General features: G+C 39.0%; 1 protein-coding gene across 2 annotated transcripts in view; it reads left to right on the top strand.

The window, feature by feature from the left end:
- rlim (ring finger protein, LIM domain interacting) overlaps positions 1-16,786 on the top strand; it is a 58,217-nt gene extending 41,431 nt beyond the window's left edge. Inside the window, exons 2-4 of one of the 2 annotated variants that reach the window (XM_059976841.1) lie at positions 2,544-2,648; positions 8,651-8,717; positions 13,170-16,786. In XM_059976841.1, coding sequence (XP_059832824.1) covers positions 2,592-2,648; positions 8,651-8,717; positions 13,170-14,860 — 1,815 coding nt within the window. In that variant the 5' untranslated portion in view covers positions 2,544-2,591 and the 3' untranslated portion in view covers positions 14,861-16,786. The remainder of the gene's footprint in view (positions 1-2,543; positions 2,649-8,650; positions 8,718-13,169) is intronic. The other variant, XM_059976840.1, reaches the window with a different exon arrangement.
- The last annotated feature ends 308 nt before the right edge of the window (positions 16,787-17,094 follow it).

The raw sequence follows: 17,094 nt of genomic DNA, 5'->3' as shown, positions 1-17,094 counted from the left end.
CTGGTTTTTATTGATATTTTTATTTGTTAAACTGTGTATTTATGTATATTGTCAAAGGCCTTCTGAAAATCCAAGTACACACATCTACTGATTTTCCTTTGTCTATCATTTTTATTTCTTCAAACAATCACAACAGATTCGTCAGGTAAGATTTTCCCTTGAGGAAACCATGCTGATACGGCCTGTGCCTCCAAGTACCCTGAGATCTCATCCTTTGTAATCGATTGCAACATCTTCCCAACCAGAGGTCAGACAAACTGTCCTATAGTTCCCTTTCTTCGGCCTTTCTCCCTTGCAGTGACTTTTACAATTTTCCAGTCCTCCAGAATCTGGTGATTCTTGAAACATCATTACTAATTCTTCCACTATCTCTTCAGCCACCTCATTCAAAACCCTGGGGTGTACACCATCTGGTCCAGGTGATTTATCTATCTTCAGTCCTTTCAGTTTCCCAAGAGCCTTCTCTCTAGTTATGGTAACTTCACACACTGCATGACCCCTGGCACCTGGAACTTCCACCATTCTTCTACAGTGAAGGCTGATGCAAAATACTTACTCAGTTTGTCCGTCATTTCGTTCTTACCCCATTACTACTTCTCCAGCCTCATTTTCCAACAGTCTGATATGTACTCTCGCCTCTCTTCCTGTTTATGTATCTGAAGAAACTTTTCATATCCTCTTCAAAATTATTGGCTCGCTTACATCTTTACCTTCTTAATGACTTTATAGTTCCCTTCATTTGGTTTTTAAAAGCTTCCCAATCGTTTAACTTCCCACTAATTTTTGTTCTATCATAGGCCCTTTCTTTGGCTTTTATGTTGGCTGTGACTTGTCAGCCATGGTTGTGTCTTTCCTTTAGAATGCTTCTTCCTCTTTGGGATGTGTGTATCCTGTCCTTTCTAAGTTGCTTCCAGGAATCCTAGCCATTGCTGCTCTGCTGTCATCCCTGCCATTGTTTTTTTTCAATCAATTCTGGTCAATTCCCCTCTCGTGCTTCTGTAATTTCTTTTACTCCACTGTAACACTGATACATCTGACTTTCACTTCTCCTCAAATTTCAGGGTGAATTTGATAATTTTATGATCATTTGGCCCTCAGAGTTCTTTTGCTTTAAGCTTTCTAAACCATTCATTGCACAATGCCTAATCCAAAATAGCTGATCCCCTAGCGGGCTCAACCACGAGTTGCTCTTAGAAAGCCATCTCGTAGGCGCTCTAGAAAATTCCCCCACCTGGAATCTTAACACCAACCTGATTTTCTCAATCTACCTGCATATGAACTCTCTCTCTCCAACCCCCTCCCCCCGGCTACCGTAGCATTGCTGTTTTGGCATGCATTTTCTATCTCCCATTGTAATATGCATCCTTACTACTGTTTGGGAATCTGTATACAACTCACATCGAGTTATTTTTACCCTTGCTGTTCCTTAGCTCAATCCATAATTATTCAGCACCTTGCAATCCTATGCCACCTCTGTCTAATGATTTGATTTAAATTTTTTACCAACAGAGCAACGCTACCCCCTTTGCCTTCCTGATATCCTTTCGATACAATGTGTATCCTTGGACATTAAGCTTCCAGCTATAATCTTTCAACCATGATTCATTGATGCCTACAGTGTCATACTTGCCAGTCTGTAACTGTGCTGCAAGTTCATCAACCTTATTCTGTTTAGTGCACGTTCAAATACACCTTCAGTCCCGTATTCACCGTTCTTGATTCCATCCACCTTTTATGTTGCGACTCATGCTGTTGACTGCAATTTTGTGTATCAACAGCTTCTCCTCTCTATGCATTGCCTCTGTTTGTAAACCAGCTGCCTCATCTTCAGCACTATCATTCACCTTTCCTACGATACCTCTTGCATTGAAATATATGCGGCTCAGAACACTAGTCACACCACGCTCTATCTTTGGATTTCTAACTTTATCTGAGGTCTTACCAACATTTGCCTCCACAAAGTCTCCACTGTCTGACCTGGCACTCTGGTTCCCATCCCCCAGCAACTCTTTAAACCCCATAGTGCAGCACCAATAGCCTTCCTGCTAGGGTATTAGTCCTCTTTCAGTTCAGGTGCAAATCGTCCCTTCTGTCCAGGTACCACCTTCCCTGGACGACAGCCCAGTTATCCAAAAAACTTATTCCCTCCCTCCTACACCAACTCCTTAGCCACGTATTAAACTGTATATGTAATCTTATTAGTTCTTGCCTCACTAGCACGTGGCAAGGCTAGCATTTTTGAGATGATAACCCTGGAGGTCCTGCCCTTTAACTTAGCACCTAACTCTCTGAACTCCCAATGCAGTACCCCATCACTACTGCGTCATTGGTACCTACATGGATCATGACTTCTGGATGTTCACCCTCCTATTTAAGAATGCTTAAGACTCAATCTGGGCTATCCTGGACCCAAATTTTGCCAAATTTGTAACTTTTCAGAAATAATCTATTAGTGGTGTGTCAGTGTGAAGCAATGGTTGAAGTGTGAATGTGATAATTGTTATAATATTGTTCATGGTGTCCATCCTAATTGTATTTTGAAGGAGAAATTACAGAAGAAGAACTCACCAGACGTCTGCATCAAGTAAAAAATGGCATTATTCCGAACAACCCTGTTGCTCGAAGGACTGAAGGTTCTGGTGACAGAGGTAAGCATATAAATAAAAGGAAAAAAATCTAAAGAGCCGTTTAGGCTTCCAGAATTCAGTTTAAATTTTATTATTAGAAACTTACAAATTTCCGCTCTGCATCATAAAGTTGAAGAATAATTGCTTGGGCAGGGAATACAAAATAATGGGTAACTTTCCTGAGCTTCTAATTATCAGTGCTTTGCTATATTTGTGTGGGTCTGAAAAATGTTCTCCATTCCTCTCATTGAATCTCCATCCTTACTTTGAAATGCAGTCCTACAAATAACCATTTTACCTGATGCTTTCCTTCTGAAGCAACCATTCTTCCTCTGTGTATACTGTTGGCTATGGAGAGTGCAAGAACAGAGAATCATTCTCTCTCTTGCTCATTATCTTCATTTGTGCTGTTTCCAGTGAACTTGTACATTGAAGTGACCATCCAGATTCACATCAAAGCTCACAGAATTAGGTGCTTTGTTTTAAGCATTTTAAAAATATTTTTTAGAATCACTGCCTGCCACAGTGGATGTTGGGAAATTTCATGATTCAGTTTAACACTGCTCAATATATTATAATAACATTTAAACCATTGAGCCTATTTGGTTCACCCAGTTAATCAGGTATTTTTATGCTTATAAGTTGAATAAAACTGTTTCTCTGTAATTCATTCTTGGTAAATGTAGTTTTGGAGTGGTTTTGGAATTGCAAAATAATCCAGTCCACTTTTTGTTGTCCAGTATTTCTCCAAAGTGCTCTTGGTAGCATTTGAACTCCAAGAGCTAAAGTTAATTGGAACACTAGTGAATAAACCCCACTTGAATTAAAAGTTAATTCAAGATGTTAACCAGGTTACCAAACCCATTTGCAAGTTGAGTTTTATCAGGTTCTAACGTTCATGTTCTCTAAGTAGTAAAATCATTTTAAGTGCAAATAAGACTGATGAAATGTTGGGCTGGTCTGATGTCAATTGTAGGTACAGTGGCATGCAAAAGTTTGGGCACCCTGGTCAAAATTTCTGTTACTGTGAATAGTTAAGTGAGTAGAAGATGAACTGATCTCCAAAAGTCATAAAGTTAAAGATGAAACATTCTTTTCAACATGTTAAGCAAGATTAGTGTATTATTTTTGTTTTGTACAATTTTAGAGAGGAAAAAAAGGAGCACCATGCAAATGTTTGGGCACCCCAAGAGATTTGAGCTCTCAGATAATTTTTACCAAGGTCTCAGACTTTAATTAGCTTGTTACAGCTATGCTTCTTCACAATCATCGTTAGGAAAGGCCAGGTGATGCAAATTTCAAAGCTTTATAAATACCCTGACTCCTCAAACCTTGTCCCAACAATCAGCAGCCATGGGCTCCTCTAAGCAGCATGTGTAGCACTGAAAATGAAAATAAATGATGCCCACAAAGCAGGAGAAGGCTATAAAAAGATAGCAAAGCATTTTCAGGTAGCTGTTTCCTCAGTTCAGAATTTAATTAAGAAATGGCAGTTAACAGGAACGGTGGAGGTCAAGTTCAGGTCTAGAAAACCAAGAAAACTTTCCCAGAGAACTGCTCGTAGGATTGCTAGAAAGGCAAATCAAAACCCCCGTTTGACTTCAAAAGACCTTCAGGAAGATTTAGCAGACTCTAGAGTGGTCGTGCACTGTTTTACTGTGCAGCGACACCTGCACAAATATGACCTTCATGGAAGGGTCATCAGAAGAAAACCTTTCCTGCGTCCTCACCACAAAATTCAGTGTCAGAGGTTTGCAAAGGAACATCTAAACAAGCCTGATGTGTTTTGGAAAGAAGTCCTGTGGACTGATGAAGTTAAAATAGAACTTTTTGGCCACAGTGAGCAAAAGAATGCTTGGAAAAAAAAGGTGCAGAATTTCATGAAGAGAACACCTCCAACTGTTAAGCATGAGTGTGGATTGATCATGCTTTGGGATTGTGTTGCAGCCAGTGGCACGGGGAACATTCCTCTGGTAAAGGGAAGAACAAATTCCAATTAAATACCAGCAAATTCTGGAACATCACACCATCTGTTAAAAAGCTGAAGATGAAAAGAGGATGGCTTCTACAACAGGATAATGATTCTAAACACAACTCAAAATCCACAATGGACTACCTCAGGAGGCACAAGCTGAAGGTTTGCCATGGCCCTCACAGTCCCTCGACCTAAACGTCATTGAAAATCTGTGGACAGGCCTCAAAAGAGCAGTGCATACAAGACAGCCCAAGAATCTCACAGAACTAGAAGCTTTTTGCAAGGAAGAATGGGCGAAAATCCTCCAAACAAGAATTGAAAGACTCTTAGCTGGCTACAGAAAGCATTTACAAGCTGTGATACTTGCCAAAGTGGGTGTTACTAAGTACTGACCATGCCGGGTTCCCAAACTTTTGCTTCAGGCCCTTTTCCTTTTTTATTTTGAAACTATAACAGATGGAAATAAAAAAGTAATCTTGTTTAAAGCATTAAAGAAATGTCATCTTTAACTTTATTCCTTTTGGAAATCAGGTCATCTTTTACTCGCTTAGCTATTCACAGTAACAGAAATTTTGACCAGGGGTGCCCAAACTTCTGCATGCCACTGTATATTGGCTCTGGCCGACATTGTATCACAAAGAAATACTGTAGGTACTGAACAGTATTTTGACTCCAGCATTTGCCAGAAACTGAAATATCAGATGTTTCAGCAATAGAATGCATTGACTTACTAATCGGTGTTGTGTTTGCTTGCATGCATGTAAAACTTGTTTGTAAACGTAAAATTGCTGGCCCCCCCATGTTTTAAACTATCTAAAATGAAGAACTGCTTTCTATCTGGTATGAATTAACCTTAGATTGGTAGTAGAGAGACGTAGTAAAAATATAGCAGATCCTCTAGTCATCATTTTTGTCTATCCTAGTTGGGACTGCTCTGAAGTTTCATCAAATTTTGAACTTTTATAAATAATCTGTTAGTGGTGCATCAGCAATTGTGACTGGAAATTAAAATTATATTAAAGAACTAAATTTTCTTTCAAACATGTAATACCTCACCGGTCTGCAAGTTGCATGTTTGACTGGATTGTCCAAAAGCAGTGTAAAGCAAAGATGCAGTTCAGGAACAAAAGGAGTCTCAAATGAGACTTTAATGTAAGCATTTCCATTCCTGAGATGTCCAGTTCAAGTCATATTTGCAGTGTGTGTCCTGATAAATTGGGCCTTGAACTCTACCAAATCAGTTACATGTTGCTTGTTTTTGTATTTTATGGTCAAGACACTTGGACAGGGTTAACAGGGCACTCTTACTGAATATGTCCTGCATCAAAATATCAAAATGTCTGTCATATCTTGAAAGAGATTCCCAATATTAAACACTTATCCAGCTGTAAAGTTTAAATGTGACTGCAGCAAATTAATGTAGCTATTTCCTTTTGTTACTGCTTCTCAAGACAAGCTGCTCAAGCTTATATAACTACCTCTACTCCATTTGTGCAGTTCTTTAATCACTTCCTTACACCTCTTCTCACATCTTCACTGAAGGCAGAAAGGTAGTTTCCTCTGGTATGATTCATAATTGTTACAGTTTCATCTGCAGATTTCATATTGCCTTCTGCTAACATTAGGAATTACTATATAACTCTCGCATACTTGTATGTGTATCAGCTTTTGTTTGTGTTAAGGGAATCCCTTTAAGTCCACTGGACAATGTCCAGAAGCTGAACAAATGACCTGCACCAACAATCACAAAAAAGACCACTCTTAACTACTTTATAACTGTTGTCGCTCACATTGACAATATTGAAGAGGAAAGACAAACTGAGATTGGTTTCTTTCCCATCCTTGCTCTTTCAGATCCACATCTAGCTCCTTTAACCTGACTTCTATTAAAACGATCAAACACTATTATTTTTGCCATTGCCTACCCACAAGCCACCCCCTCCGTCACCAAACACAAACTAATCTTGTAACTAGTTCTTATTCCTGAGGTGCGATTTATTTTTGTTTCAAGCCTGGTTTTCAGCCACTTACAAAAAAAAAGCTGTACCCACAAACTCTTTTAGTCCACCTAATGACTAACCTATATCAAACTTGCTTTTGTGTTTCAAAGTCCTTGAATATGTCTGTAGCTCCCAAATGAATTTGCAAATTCGCAATCAATCATGTTAAACTCCACAAAAACTATGAGCTGGGAATATTTCCCATGGCCATAAAAGATTGCTTTTCTGACTTGAATTAGGGCCATTTCATTGCAATGACAGGGATAGAAACTTGATTGTAAAGATTTTGAATGTGGAACTCCAGGCGAAAAGAACTCTGATTTGGGAGGAAAAGTGTTCAAGGACTTTGAAGAGGGAAACTTGGAGGTTTAAAGAAAACAGCTGCAGCTTCAGAATTGTTGTACTGTCCTGAAGACTTGGGATGATGGTAAGCAGCTCTGGTTACTTGTCTTCAGGGTTCTAAGCTTTTTTTCTCAGAGAAAAAAATCAAGCGGTTTCAGTTCTTGAGAGTATTCAGGCAATAGGAGACTGGCTAGCAGCTCTGGATATGAAAGATGACTAATTTTATATCGCTATTTAGGAATGGCATTGGAGATTCTGGTTCAGTTTCAAAAGACAAAGCTGTCGGTATAAGGACATACCATTTGGTACCTCATTGGCACCCAAGGTTTTACAAAGTGCCTGTCTGTATTCACAACACATCAAGGATGCCCACGGTTATCTGCACTGGATGACAGATTCATCAGAGGCCCTTGGAGTCCCACTGGCATGGCCATGCAGCAGGTAATCAATGCAATCCAGGAGTTGGGTTCATAGTCAATTAATGTTCTTAAGAGCATTATTTTGAACTAGCTGACTGGTTTGTGTTACTCAAGATTTTCCTTTTTTTTTAACCTAATGGGTTTTGATTAAAAACGCTGCCTACAAATATTTGGCCGCCATTTTTGTGGTTCTTGAGCTTTGTTTTGAGTTTTGAGCTCAAAAACTGCGCGTCCCTTTCTCAGAAGGTAAAGATTGACCAAGCCATTGTTCTTGATCTTGCACGGTGATCATGATGTTAGTAGATATTTTCTAGCCTGAACTGGCTGCCTAATTATTGGAGGATTGGTTTCCTAGCTGGTGGCCCATGTGAAGTTCTGCCTTGTACATTTGGAATTTAATGCATGTAAAATGGAGTAATGTCAGAAACAGCAAATGGAGTTGGACCTCTCAATAAAATTTTCTTGCTACTTTGCAGTTAACAAGTTAAAACATACAAAAAATTCTATAACTGTTCAGATAAAGGCAGCATCAGTGAATAACACGTTACTTTTTCAGCTGTGAGACTTAAGTGTTATAGATCTCACAGGTTTGAAGCAGGGAAGAAGGCAAGGCTATTTTCCCTCCAGACAGATGTAGGCAATGCAACTTTTACCTTTTTCTCCCTCCCTTTGCCATTACAGGATGTCTTTTGGGCACTTTCTTTGTTTAATTTAGCTCACCTCTCACAATGTGGTCTCCAGCTCCTTATTGGGAAACAAAATGTAGATTATGTTATTCTTTCAATGAATATACTTGTTAGATGCAAGTACCATTCCCCACCCCCACCCCCAACGCACACTGTTTCTGGTTGCCTGCCATATTAATTCTTTACCCATTCTTGTTCTGATGCCTCATGGTTTAGTATTATTTACAAATGATGGCTGCTAGAAGCTGCAAAAATAAAGTTGGCAACATTTTAGACTTTGAGTTTACTGCTCCAATTTTTTTCAAACTGCCACTAAAGATAATGATTCTTTTTTGTCTTTGTGGCTCCTTTAGACTTGTCTAATAAGCAATATTTTCGCTAGTATTATCACCCCTTTTGTAGGTGATCTTTTTGTCTTTCAACCATCTAACACTTGGAGATTTTTGTTTCCTGTATATCTCCTCTCCTTTTCCTGCCTTTGAACACTAACTTACTGTTATTGTCACCCAGTTTAGATACAAGATCACAGTTCCAAAGCATTAACACTTTCTCTCTGCATATGCTGCCTGATTCTTGTTTCCACTTTTTTTTCTTGGTTCAGATTGTTTCACTTTCCAACATCATCAGTATATCCACTTGTTTTTGCACTCTCGATGCACTGCAAAGAGGTTAGTACTCTATTTAGTATTTCACATGTTTGGGTATATAGCCAATAATTGCTAACTATCTGTTTAAAAAAAAAATAGTTGCTGTACAGTCATTGTTACCATGCTTATGTTCAAAGTCCAAATTATTACTTTCAATAATGTATTGAAACTTAATTTGAAGTAGTCTGTAGTTCAGAGACCTGAGGTAAGTGGATATTTAAATAACAGCTATAATATTCTTTAGCTTGTAGAGAGGAAAAATCTTGACTCTGTGTAAATGCCCTTCTGTAGCCATTTCTCATTGGGTTTTGATTAATGTCTGACATTAATATACTAATTATGGCAATCGAGACAATTACAGTGCCTATGAAAAGTATTCACAGCCCCCCCCCCCCTACTGGAAGTGTTCCTATTTTATTGTTCTATAACATTGATTCACAGTGGATATAATTTGGCTTTTTTGATGCAGATCAACAGAAGACTTGTGTCGAAGTGAAAACAAATCTACAAAGTGATCTAAATTAATTACAAATGTAAAACAAATAATTGATTGCCTGTATTCACCCCCTTTAATTTGACACACCAAGTCATCACTGGTGCAGCCAATTGGTTTTAGAAGTCACATAATTAGTTAAATGGAGGTCTGTTCTGTCAATGTGTTTCAATTGATTGTAATAAAAATACACCTGTATCTGGAAGGTCCAGCTGCTGGTGAGTCAGTATCCTGGCAAAAACTACGTCATGAAAACAAAAGAACACTCCAAGTAACTCTGCAAAAAGGTTATTGAAAAGTACGAGTCAGGAGATGGACACAAGAAAATTTCCAAGTCCCTGAATATCCCTTGAAGTATAGTTAAGGCAGTCATCAAGAAATGGAAATAATTTGGCACAGCTGTAAATCTGCCTAGAGCAGACCATCTGTAAAAACAGTGACGATGCAAGAACGGGACTAGTGAGGGAGGCCACCAGGAGACCTATGATGACTTTGGACAAGTTACAAACTTCAGTGGCTAAGATGGAAGAGACTGCATATACGACTGTTGCCAGGGTGCTTCACCAGTTGCAGCTTTATGAGAGAGTGGCAAAAAGAAAATCACTGTTGGGGGAAATAAAACTCATGTGAAATCTTTGCAAGAAGGCATGTGAGAGTCTTGAAGTCAGCTGGAAGAAGGTTCTATGGTCCAATGAAACCAAAGTTGAGCTTTTTGGCCATCAAGCTAAATGCTATTTTTGGCATGAACTGAACACCGCATGTCATCAAAAACACCATCCCTACCATGAAGCAAGATACAGGGAAATCCTGGAGGAAAACCTGTTGCAGTCTACAAGAGAACTGTGACTTGGGAGAAGATTTGTTTTCTAGCAAGACAATGACCCCAAGTGTAAAGCCAAATCTACACAGGAATGGCTTAAAACAACAAAGTTAATGTCCTGTAGTGGCCAGGTCAGAGTCCAGACCTCAATCCAATTGAGAATTTGTGGCTGGTTTTGAAAAAGATTGTTCACTCATGATCTCCATGCAATCTGACAAAATGTGATAAATGAAGATAAATTGCGGTATCCATATGTGCAAAGCTGATAGAGACCTATCCATACAGACTCAAGGCTGTAATTGCTGACAAAGATGCATTTACTGAATAGTGACTTGAAGGAGGTGAATACTTATGCAAACAATTATTTTTGTTTTATATTTGTAATTAATTTGGATAACTTTGTAGAGATATGTTTTCACTTTGACACGAAAGGGATTTTTTTCTGTTGATCAGTGTCAAAAAAAGCCTAATAAAATCCACCGTGATTCAATGGTGTTAAACAATAAAGCATGAAAACTTTCAAGGGGGACGAATACTTCTCATAGGCATTGTATATCTTTGTTAATTTTTTAACTTTTTTCCTTAGCTACCCTCTACTCATTGTTTTCTTAGGATCTGTGGATATTTATGTTTTGGATTGTGGAGCTATTTAATTCATTTTGAATTAGCTTTAACCTTCTACATTTCTTCAATTTGGAATTAATTTTGATCTACAGTAAGAAGTTGCCCATAAATGGGCAATTGGAGGAAATTCTTGGTTAAGTGATGACTCATAAATATTGAAGGCACAAATATAAATAGTTACTATTTAGGAAATCTCTCAAAGTTGAAAATCCCTCAGGTGTGTGATGTTGAGAACCACAGACTGTCACAAGTGGGCCGGTAGGGATTTAAGATGTTCTGCATTCTTTCTTCTGTTTGCACATAGCTCCACTTACTTCCATCATAGCTACTCAAAGTGCTGAAGACCTTCTCCATTATGAGCAGTCATGAAACAGGGATTTCTGTGAGTTGGTTTATATGCTATATTTTTCCCAGGAGGCTTGTAAACATCTTTGTAGTTTTTTATGTTGTGTTCGAAGTCTTTCACTGTGATGGAGCACAGAAGAGAGAGTTTGTTTCAGGAGTCTATTCATATTTCCGACATCAGTGTGACCTGCCCACTCCCACTCGTTGAGCGTGATCATAGCCTCAACCTTAAAGACCTTAGCCTGGGTACGGATGCTAACATTGGTTCTCAGATTTTGCCAATAGGTTTAGAGGATTTTGTAAAGATTGGTTTGCTGATGCTTCTCCACTAATCATCTATTTCTCTAAGGCGTTCAAAAGGATGCTCAGTTCGTTGAGTTTGGTTTCTAATTTTACAGTTCACTGAAAGCTCTTACAATGGAGTTTTTGGTGCTTTTCGTATTGAAGTCTGTCTTCACTATGAGGAGGCTCCCAATATGTGAAATTTGGATTTTTCAGCATCTCGTTGCAGAGCTAGGGCTGTTTGTGCAGCAGGGTAGTTTGGTAGAGGTTCTTTATGTTTTATATGAAGCACATCCCTCGTATGTTTCAATGGAAGAATTTTTGATTACTTGAATCTTGGCCTCCAAATGTAAATGTCATCGCTGTATGTTGAATCAATGCCTAAGCTGGGGGTAATCTTCACTCTGGAGCAGAGATGATAGTTTGAAAGCTAAAATTAGGGTGATCTTTTATAGTGTGCTAATATATTGGTTGACATGGCTTATAATGAATGAGCAAGTATATTGGGTGGTTGTAGTAAAAGATGCTTTTTTGGGATAGGAGGAGTTTTGAAGATTATGGACAAGCCCAGTAAAACAAAGTGGATTCTTTGTTCCTTCAGAGATTTTGTATAAACAAATCAAAGTTATCTTTTCTGTGTTTAATTTGATAATGGCCACTTTACTGAAACCAAAAGGAGGGTGCTGGATACACTGGGGAAATGTATGTCTGTAGAGCTCCTCTGGCTTTCACAGTGATCCAGTCAGCAGAAGCATGGTATCAATGTGCCAGTGGTCTGTTTTATTTCATTTTCATCTGGCAGCACTATGAGTGCCCCACATGGACCAGGGTAATGGTGTCCTTGATGGGTACCTTTGTGCCCAATTGCCCGCCCCCCACCCCCCGTCCTTTGATTTGCCTTAGTGGCTCAAGCATATTTGGCATAGGGGATATGATACTGAATAGAAGTGTCAGAGCTTTGGCAATGAGAACAGTTAGACATTGTGGTTCCAGCTTGGTGTTATAATATGTGCAAAGCTGTATAAGTGTCCTTCCTTTAAAGCTAACAATGCAATAAGAGGGAATGAAATGTTGTAACTCCTCTTTGAATGGAGAACCTTAGTCAGGCATATATAGCAGGGTTTAGAAAATCTCTAAAAGTTAGTTATCTGTAGCTCCAATAATGTAAGAAAATTGGTGACAAAATGTAACCCTTAACTATCTGGTACTGAGATTAGATGACCTTATAGAAGTGCATGCTTCTCAGCAAACTGCTTGCTGTGGTTTAAATTGGAAAATTGCTCCCTGATTTCTCTTGACAAGTATGATGTTCTGCTGATAGCCCTTCCTTTCGAGGCACTCCATCATCCAGAAGCACTTGTGTTCTGTTTTGCTGTATTCCAAAGGAAAGTATGTCTGGGCACCTTGAAGTCAGTGAACTTGAAGCAATTACAGAAAGTGCCATTCACTTTGCAGATAGCAAAGTCTAGAAATTAAACTTGAAGTAGGTGGTCTTTTTAAATACTGTTGATAGATAGGTTTCCTTTCTTCTGTCAAAACATATGTTTTGCCGTGCGAGGTTAAGAAGTGACATCACCCAAAGCTTGAATTCCAATTTTGGTGATCCATCTTGCATTAGTGAGGCAGGCTTTCAGACCTCAAAACTAATGCCAAGATGTCTCATGGCATATAGGGCCACATAATTGTGTGTGCTTTTGCAGACACTCTTTTGGAGATCCAAGGGCACTCTTGGCACCCTGAAAGTAGATGTTTGCCACCTGAATGTAGTGCTGTACTGTTCTAAACAATCAGACTAGGTTTTATTCCAACAGTTTGGAGGATTCATTACATTCAGAGAATCAAAAGGACCCTACACATTTGCTGAGCTATGTTTTTCAGTTATTGATGTTTATTTGTTTTGTCCCTGTAGGTGCTGAAGGTTTGGACGAAGGGTCAAGTGGCGATTCACTTCTGGAGTGGCTGAATGCGTTTAGACAGACGGGTAACACGACGAGAAGTGGGCAAAGTGGGAATCGCTCATGGAGAGCAGTCAGTCGTACAAACCCAACAAGTGGTGATTTTAGATTCAGCCTGGAAATTAATGTCAGTCGAGGTAGAATCGATCAAAGTGCCGAGATGGAAAGTGAGCAGCTCATGGACACTTCGAATGCAGCAACAACATTGCCACCAACAGAAGAGGCTGTGACACCTGTACCATCTAGAAACATAAACCCATCCCCACCAACAACAGCACAACCTGCGCAAGCAGTAACGGCTCCACCAGTAACCATAACGGAGGAAAGTGTCCAAAGTGAACCAGAAAGATCTGAGGCTGGTGTTACTAGACAGAGTAGAAGACCAAATGGAGAATTTTCTTATGAAAACAGATCTGAACCTTTTAGACAAGACCTTGAAACCCAGCCACCTCAAGGTCGTGTACAAACTGGCAGAAGCAGAAGTCCAGAACGTCGAAGGTCCTCCAGAACAAGAAGCAATCGAAGTCGTTCACCCTTGCATCCAATTGAAGGAACAAGTAGATCACGACGCCAGACTTCCCTCCGGTCCGTGAGATCCAGTTCCGAGAGTGGGACAGAGGGAAGTTCCAGAACTAGGCAGCACGTGGTGTCCAGGCAGAATCGGGTTGGAGATGAAGTATGGACAGAAGTATCTAATCCTTTCTCGGTGACTGAATCAAGTGAACCGAGAGAGTCTTCCCAAGAAGCAGTTGATCCTACAGAAGCTTCCTCCAATGATTCCTCTACAGCTGGACGACGACCACCTACTATTATGTTAGATCTGCAAGTGAGAAGGGTGAGACCTGGTGAAAATACAGATAGAGATAGTATAGCGAATAGGACCCGCTCGAGATCCCAAACAACAGACAACACAGTTGTGTACGAAAGTGAGCGGGGTGGACTGAGGCGCACTTTCTCGCGCTCGGAGAGAGCAGGGGTACGAACTTATGTAAGCACCATTCGGATCCCTTTTCGCAGGATTTCTGACTCTGGGCTTGGGGAGGCTGCCTCGGTGGCTCTCCAAACCATACTGCGCCGAATAATGATGGGTGGGGAATTGAGTTCCTTTGTGGACAGTGACAGTGACTCTGAAACAAGCAACAGGGGCCGAAATCCAGCGCAGGAAGTCTCTGAGTCACAGAACAGCACAAGTGAGCCTCCAAGTGTTGCTTCAATGGGTAGAACGGGAGAGCAGCAGGCAGGAGTGCAGCGGAGTGACAGTGAAACAGATAGTACAACTGGTGCCAGGAGAAGAGAAACTCAGCAGGCTCGAGGTTTGTTTGGACTTGAAGAAAGTGGCACTCTGCCTATACTTAGGCTTGCCCATTTCTTCTTGCTGAATGATGAAGATGAGGATGATCAGCCAAGGGGACTGACTAAAGAGCAAATTGACAACCTGTCCACCAGAAATTTTGGGGAGAGCGATGCAATTAAAACCTGCAGTGTATGCATTAGTGAGTACACTGCCGGCAACAAGCTTCGCAAACTCCCCTGCTCACACGAGTATCATGTTCACTGCATTGATCGCTGGCTGTCCGAAAACTCCACGTGTCCCATATGTCGACAGGCCGTTTTAGGTCGTGCTGTTGGTGATAACATTGGCTAGTATGTGGCCTCCACAATTTTGTGCTCCCAGTATTGATGTAAAGTAGAATTAGCTAGCTGTATTAAACAGTGAACCATATAAAATTTTACTCCAGAATGCAGAGGAAATTTCAAAATAGCCATACCTAATATTTCTGTGTGACTGCTTCCTGACATATGTTAAAAAAAATCTTTAGTATGGGTTTGGACATTTTGTATTGATTCTATTACAAGTGTGCACTGTTGCATTGTGTATGAAGTGAAACAATTTTACCATGCTTAAATATGTATTTGGGGAACAATTCTGGCATTTGGTTTCTTAAATCAGTTGATTGAACCCTTAATTAGGATTTGTTCTTAGCATGGTAAATAACTTATTTAAACTATAATGCTTTTGCTTTCCTTTTGTCCAGGGTGAATCCTTGGCCTATAATTTTGTCATATTGTTAGTACTTGTATTGAATTACAATTTTTTTTCATTGTTTGGATTTTTTAATCAAAAACATTTCCTGTTTTGATGTATAGTTTTGGTTTGGGTGCACACTTAGTGATGGTGTTTTAGCAATTCAGAATTTTTCATTGTTGGAGAATTTATGTATAGGGTAGAGAAATTGGCCAATTAAATTAGCAATGCAAATTTACTGCTATATAAAAATACTAATTCACTGTACATCTTTAATGAAAAGATTGCCTTATATTGAACATGTCTATGGGACAAATTGCAGTTATTCAACAGTTACTGTACTATGAATTTGTTTACTATCTTCCAATTTTCAGTCAATATTAAAAAAAAATCTGATTTTATTTCTTTGGAGTTACTCTGTACATCCCTTTGAAGCTCTTGCCTTTCCACCTTGCATTTTCAGTTTAGGAAAATAATCCAGTCACACAAACTCTAAGAAGTCATTTGCCTTTGGGAAGCTGGCTGTTTATTATTTCTTTATAATTGAATGGATTAGTGAGACCATGGATGCACGTGTTAGCCTCTCAACACATTTCTGCAACCCTCAATCCTGCGCCATGTAATTTGTGCCTGACAACATAATTTCCCAGCTCTCAATTAAGCTGTCATTTGGTTTTACTGCGACCTTCAGGACCATCACGGTGTTGTGTAATAGACTAGTTTCTGAAATCCTAATCAAATATTGCAAGTCAAGTGCAGTCCTGATCTACATGAAAAATAAGCTCTGGTATTCTGCCAATTGACATGTTGCATTTATAAGTTGTAAAGTATAAAAATGCTGGGTTTCTTTAATAGAAAAATTCCAGTTTTGTTGTTTTAAATACGAAATTGAAATACATTTGTATTATAATTAATGTAAGAATGGACAAGTTTGTTTCTGAGGCAGAATGCCAGTTTTTGTTTTTGAATATATATATGAGCAGATTGTGGGAAGTAATGACACGATTTAGTATCGTGCTTACCCTAATGTATATGGAAAGAATCAGTTTTGTATAAAGGTAACGAGCTATGAATCTTGTATAAATTTTAAATGCCAATATTGTAATGTGTAATTTCATTACTTAAATTTCACAGAGCCAATGTTAGAAAAAAATGATAATATGTCACATAATAGGAATCTCACAGTTGGGATTAGCCCTGCAAAAGGCAAACTGTGTAGTAAAGATTCAAAGCAAATTAGATGAGTGTTTTAAGAAGTCCAGGGAGAGTTTTCCTGCAGCTGCAGAAATCTTGCCAAAGTCATTTGCTTTGGTCAACTGTACAAGGCCTATTTAAAGTGATTTAGTTTATTTATGTAATCTGTTGTACTAATTTTTGTAAACTAGTAACTGAGTTTTGATGAAAAAATATTTGATTATCCAGTTGTCGTTTTAATTTCTGGAGAAAAGGAAACTTCAGTTGCAGAAAAACATTTATCTTTTGACATTGACCATTTAAAAAAAAACTGGGGTATCTATAAATGTTAATAAAATGATAAAACTACCAGTGCCATTGTCTGTGAGGTTTATTCCCCTCCTTTCCTCTTTAGTTGACTCTCCTTTAATGTTAAGTACACTCAGCTACTTTTTACATGTTAATGTTATTGTTTAATACCATCTCCTGACACTATTTCAGAATTTTTTGACCATTTACCTCTGCATTCTTGCAATATTTAAAGCACATAAATATCATTTTATTTTACTTATTCGGTCCCAAGACTGTTGATGTGAAAGCTATGATTAGGAATGTCCAACGTAGTCACTTCTATCAATAAAGTGTTTACAGTGTTGATAAATACAATATTAGAAACTCCT

The sequence above is a fragment of the Hypanus sabinus genome, chromosome 8, assembly GCF_030144855.1.
Source record: "Hypanus sabinus isolate sHypSab1 chromosome 8, sHypSab1.hap1, whole genome shotgun sequence".
Classification (NCBI taxonomy): Eukaryota; Metazoa; Chordata; class Chondrichthyes; order Myliobatiformes; family Dasyatidae; genus Hypanus; species Hypanus sabinus.
The sequence above is the reverse complement of the archived record's forward strand: the minus strand, read 5'-3'. Positions and strand labels throughout refer to the sequence as shown.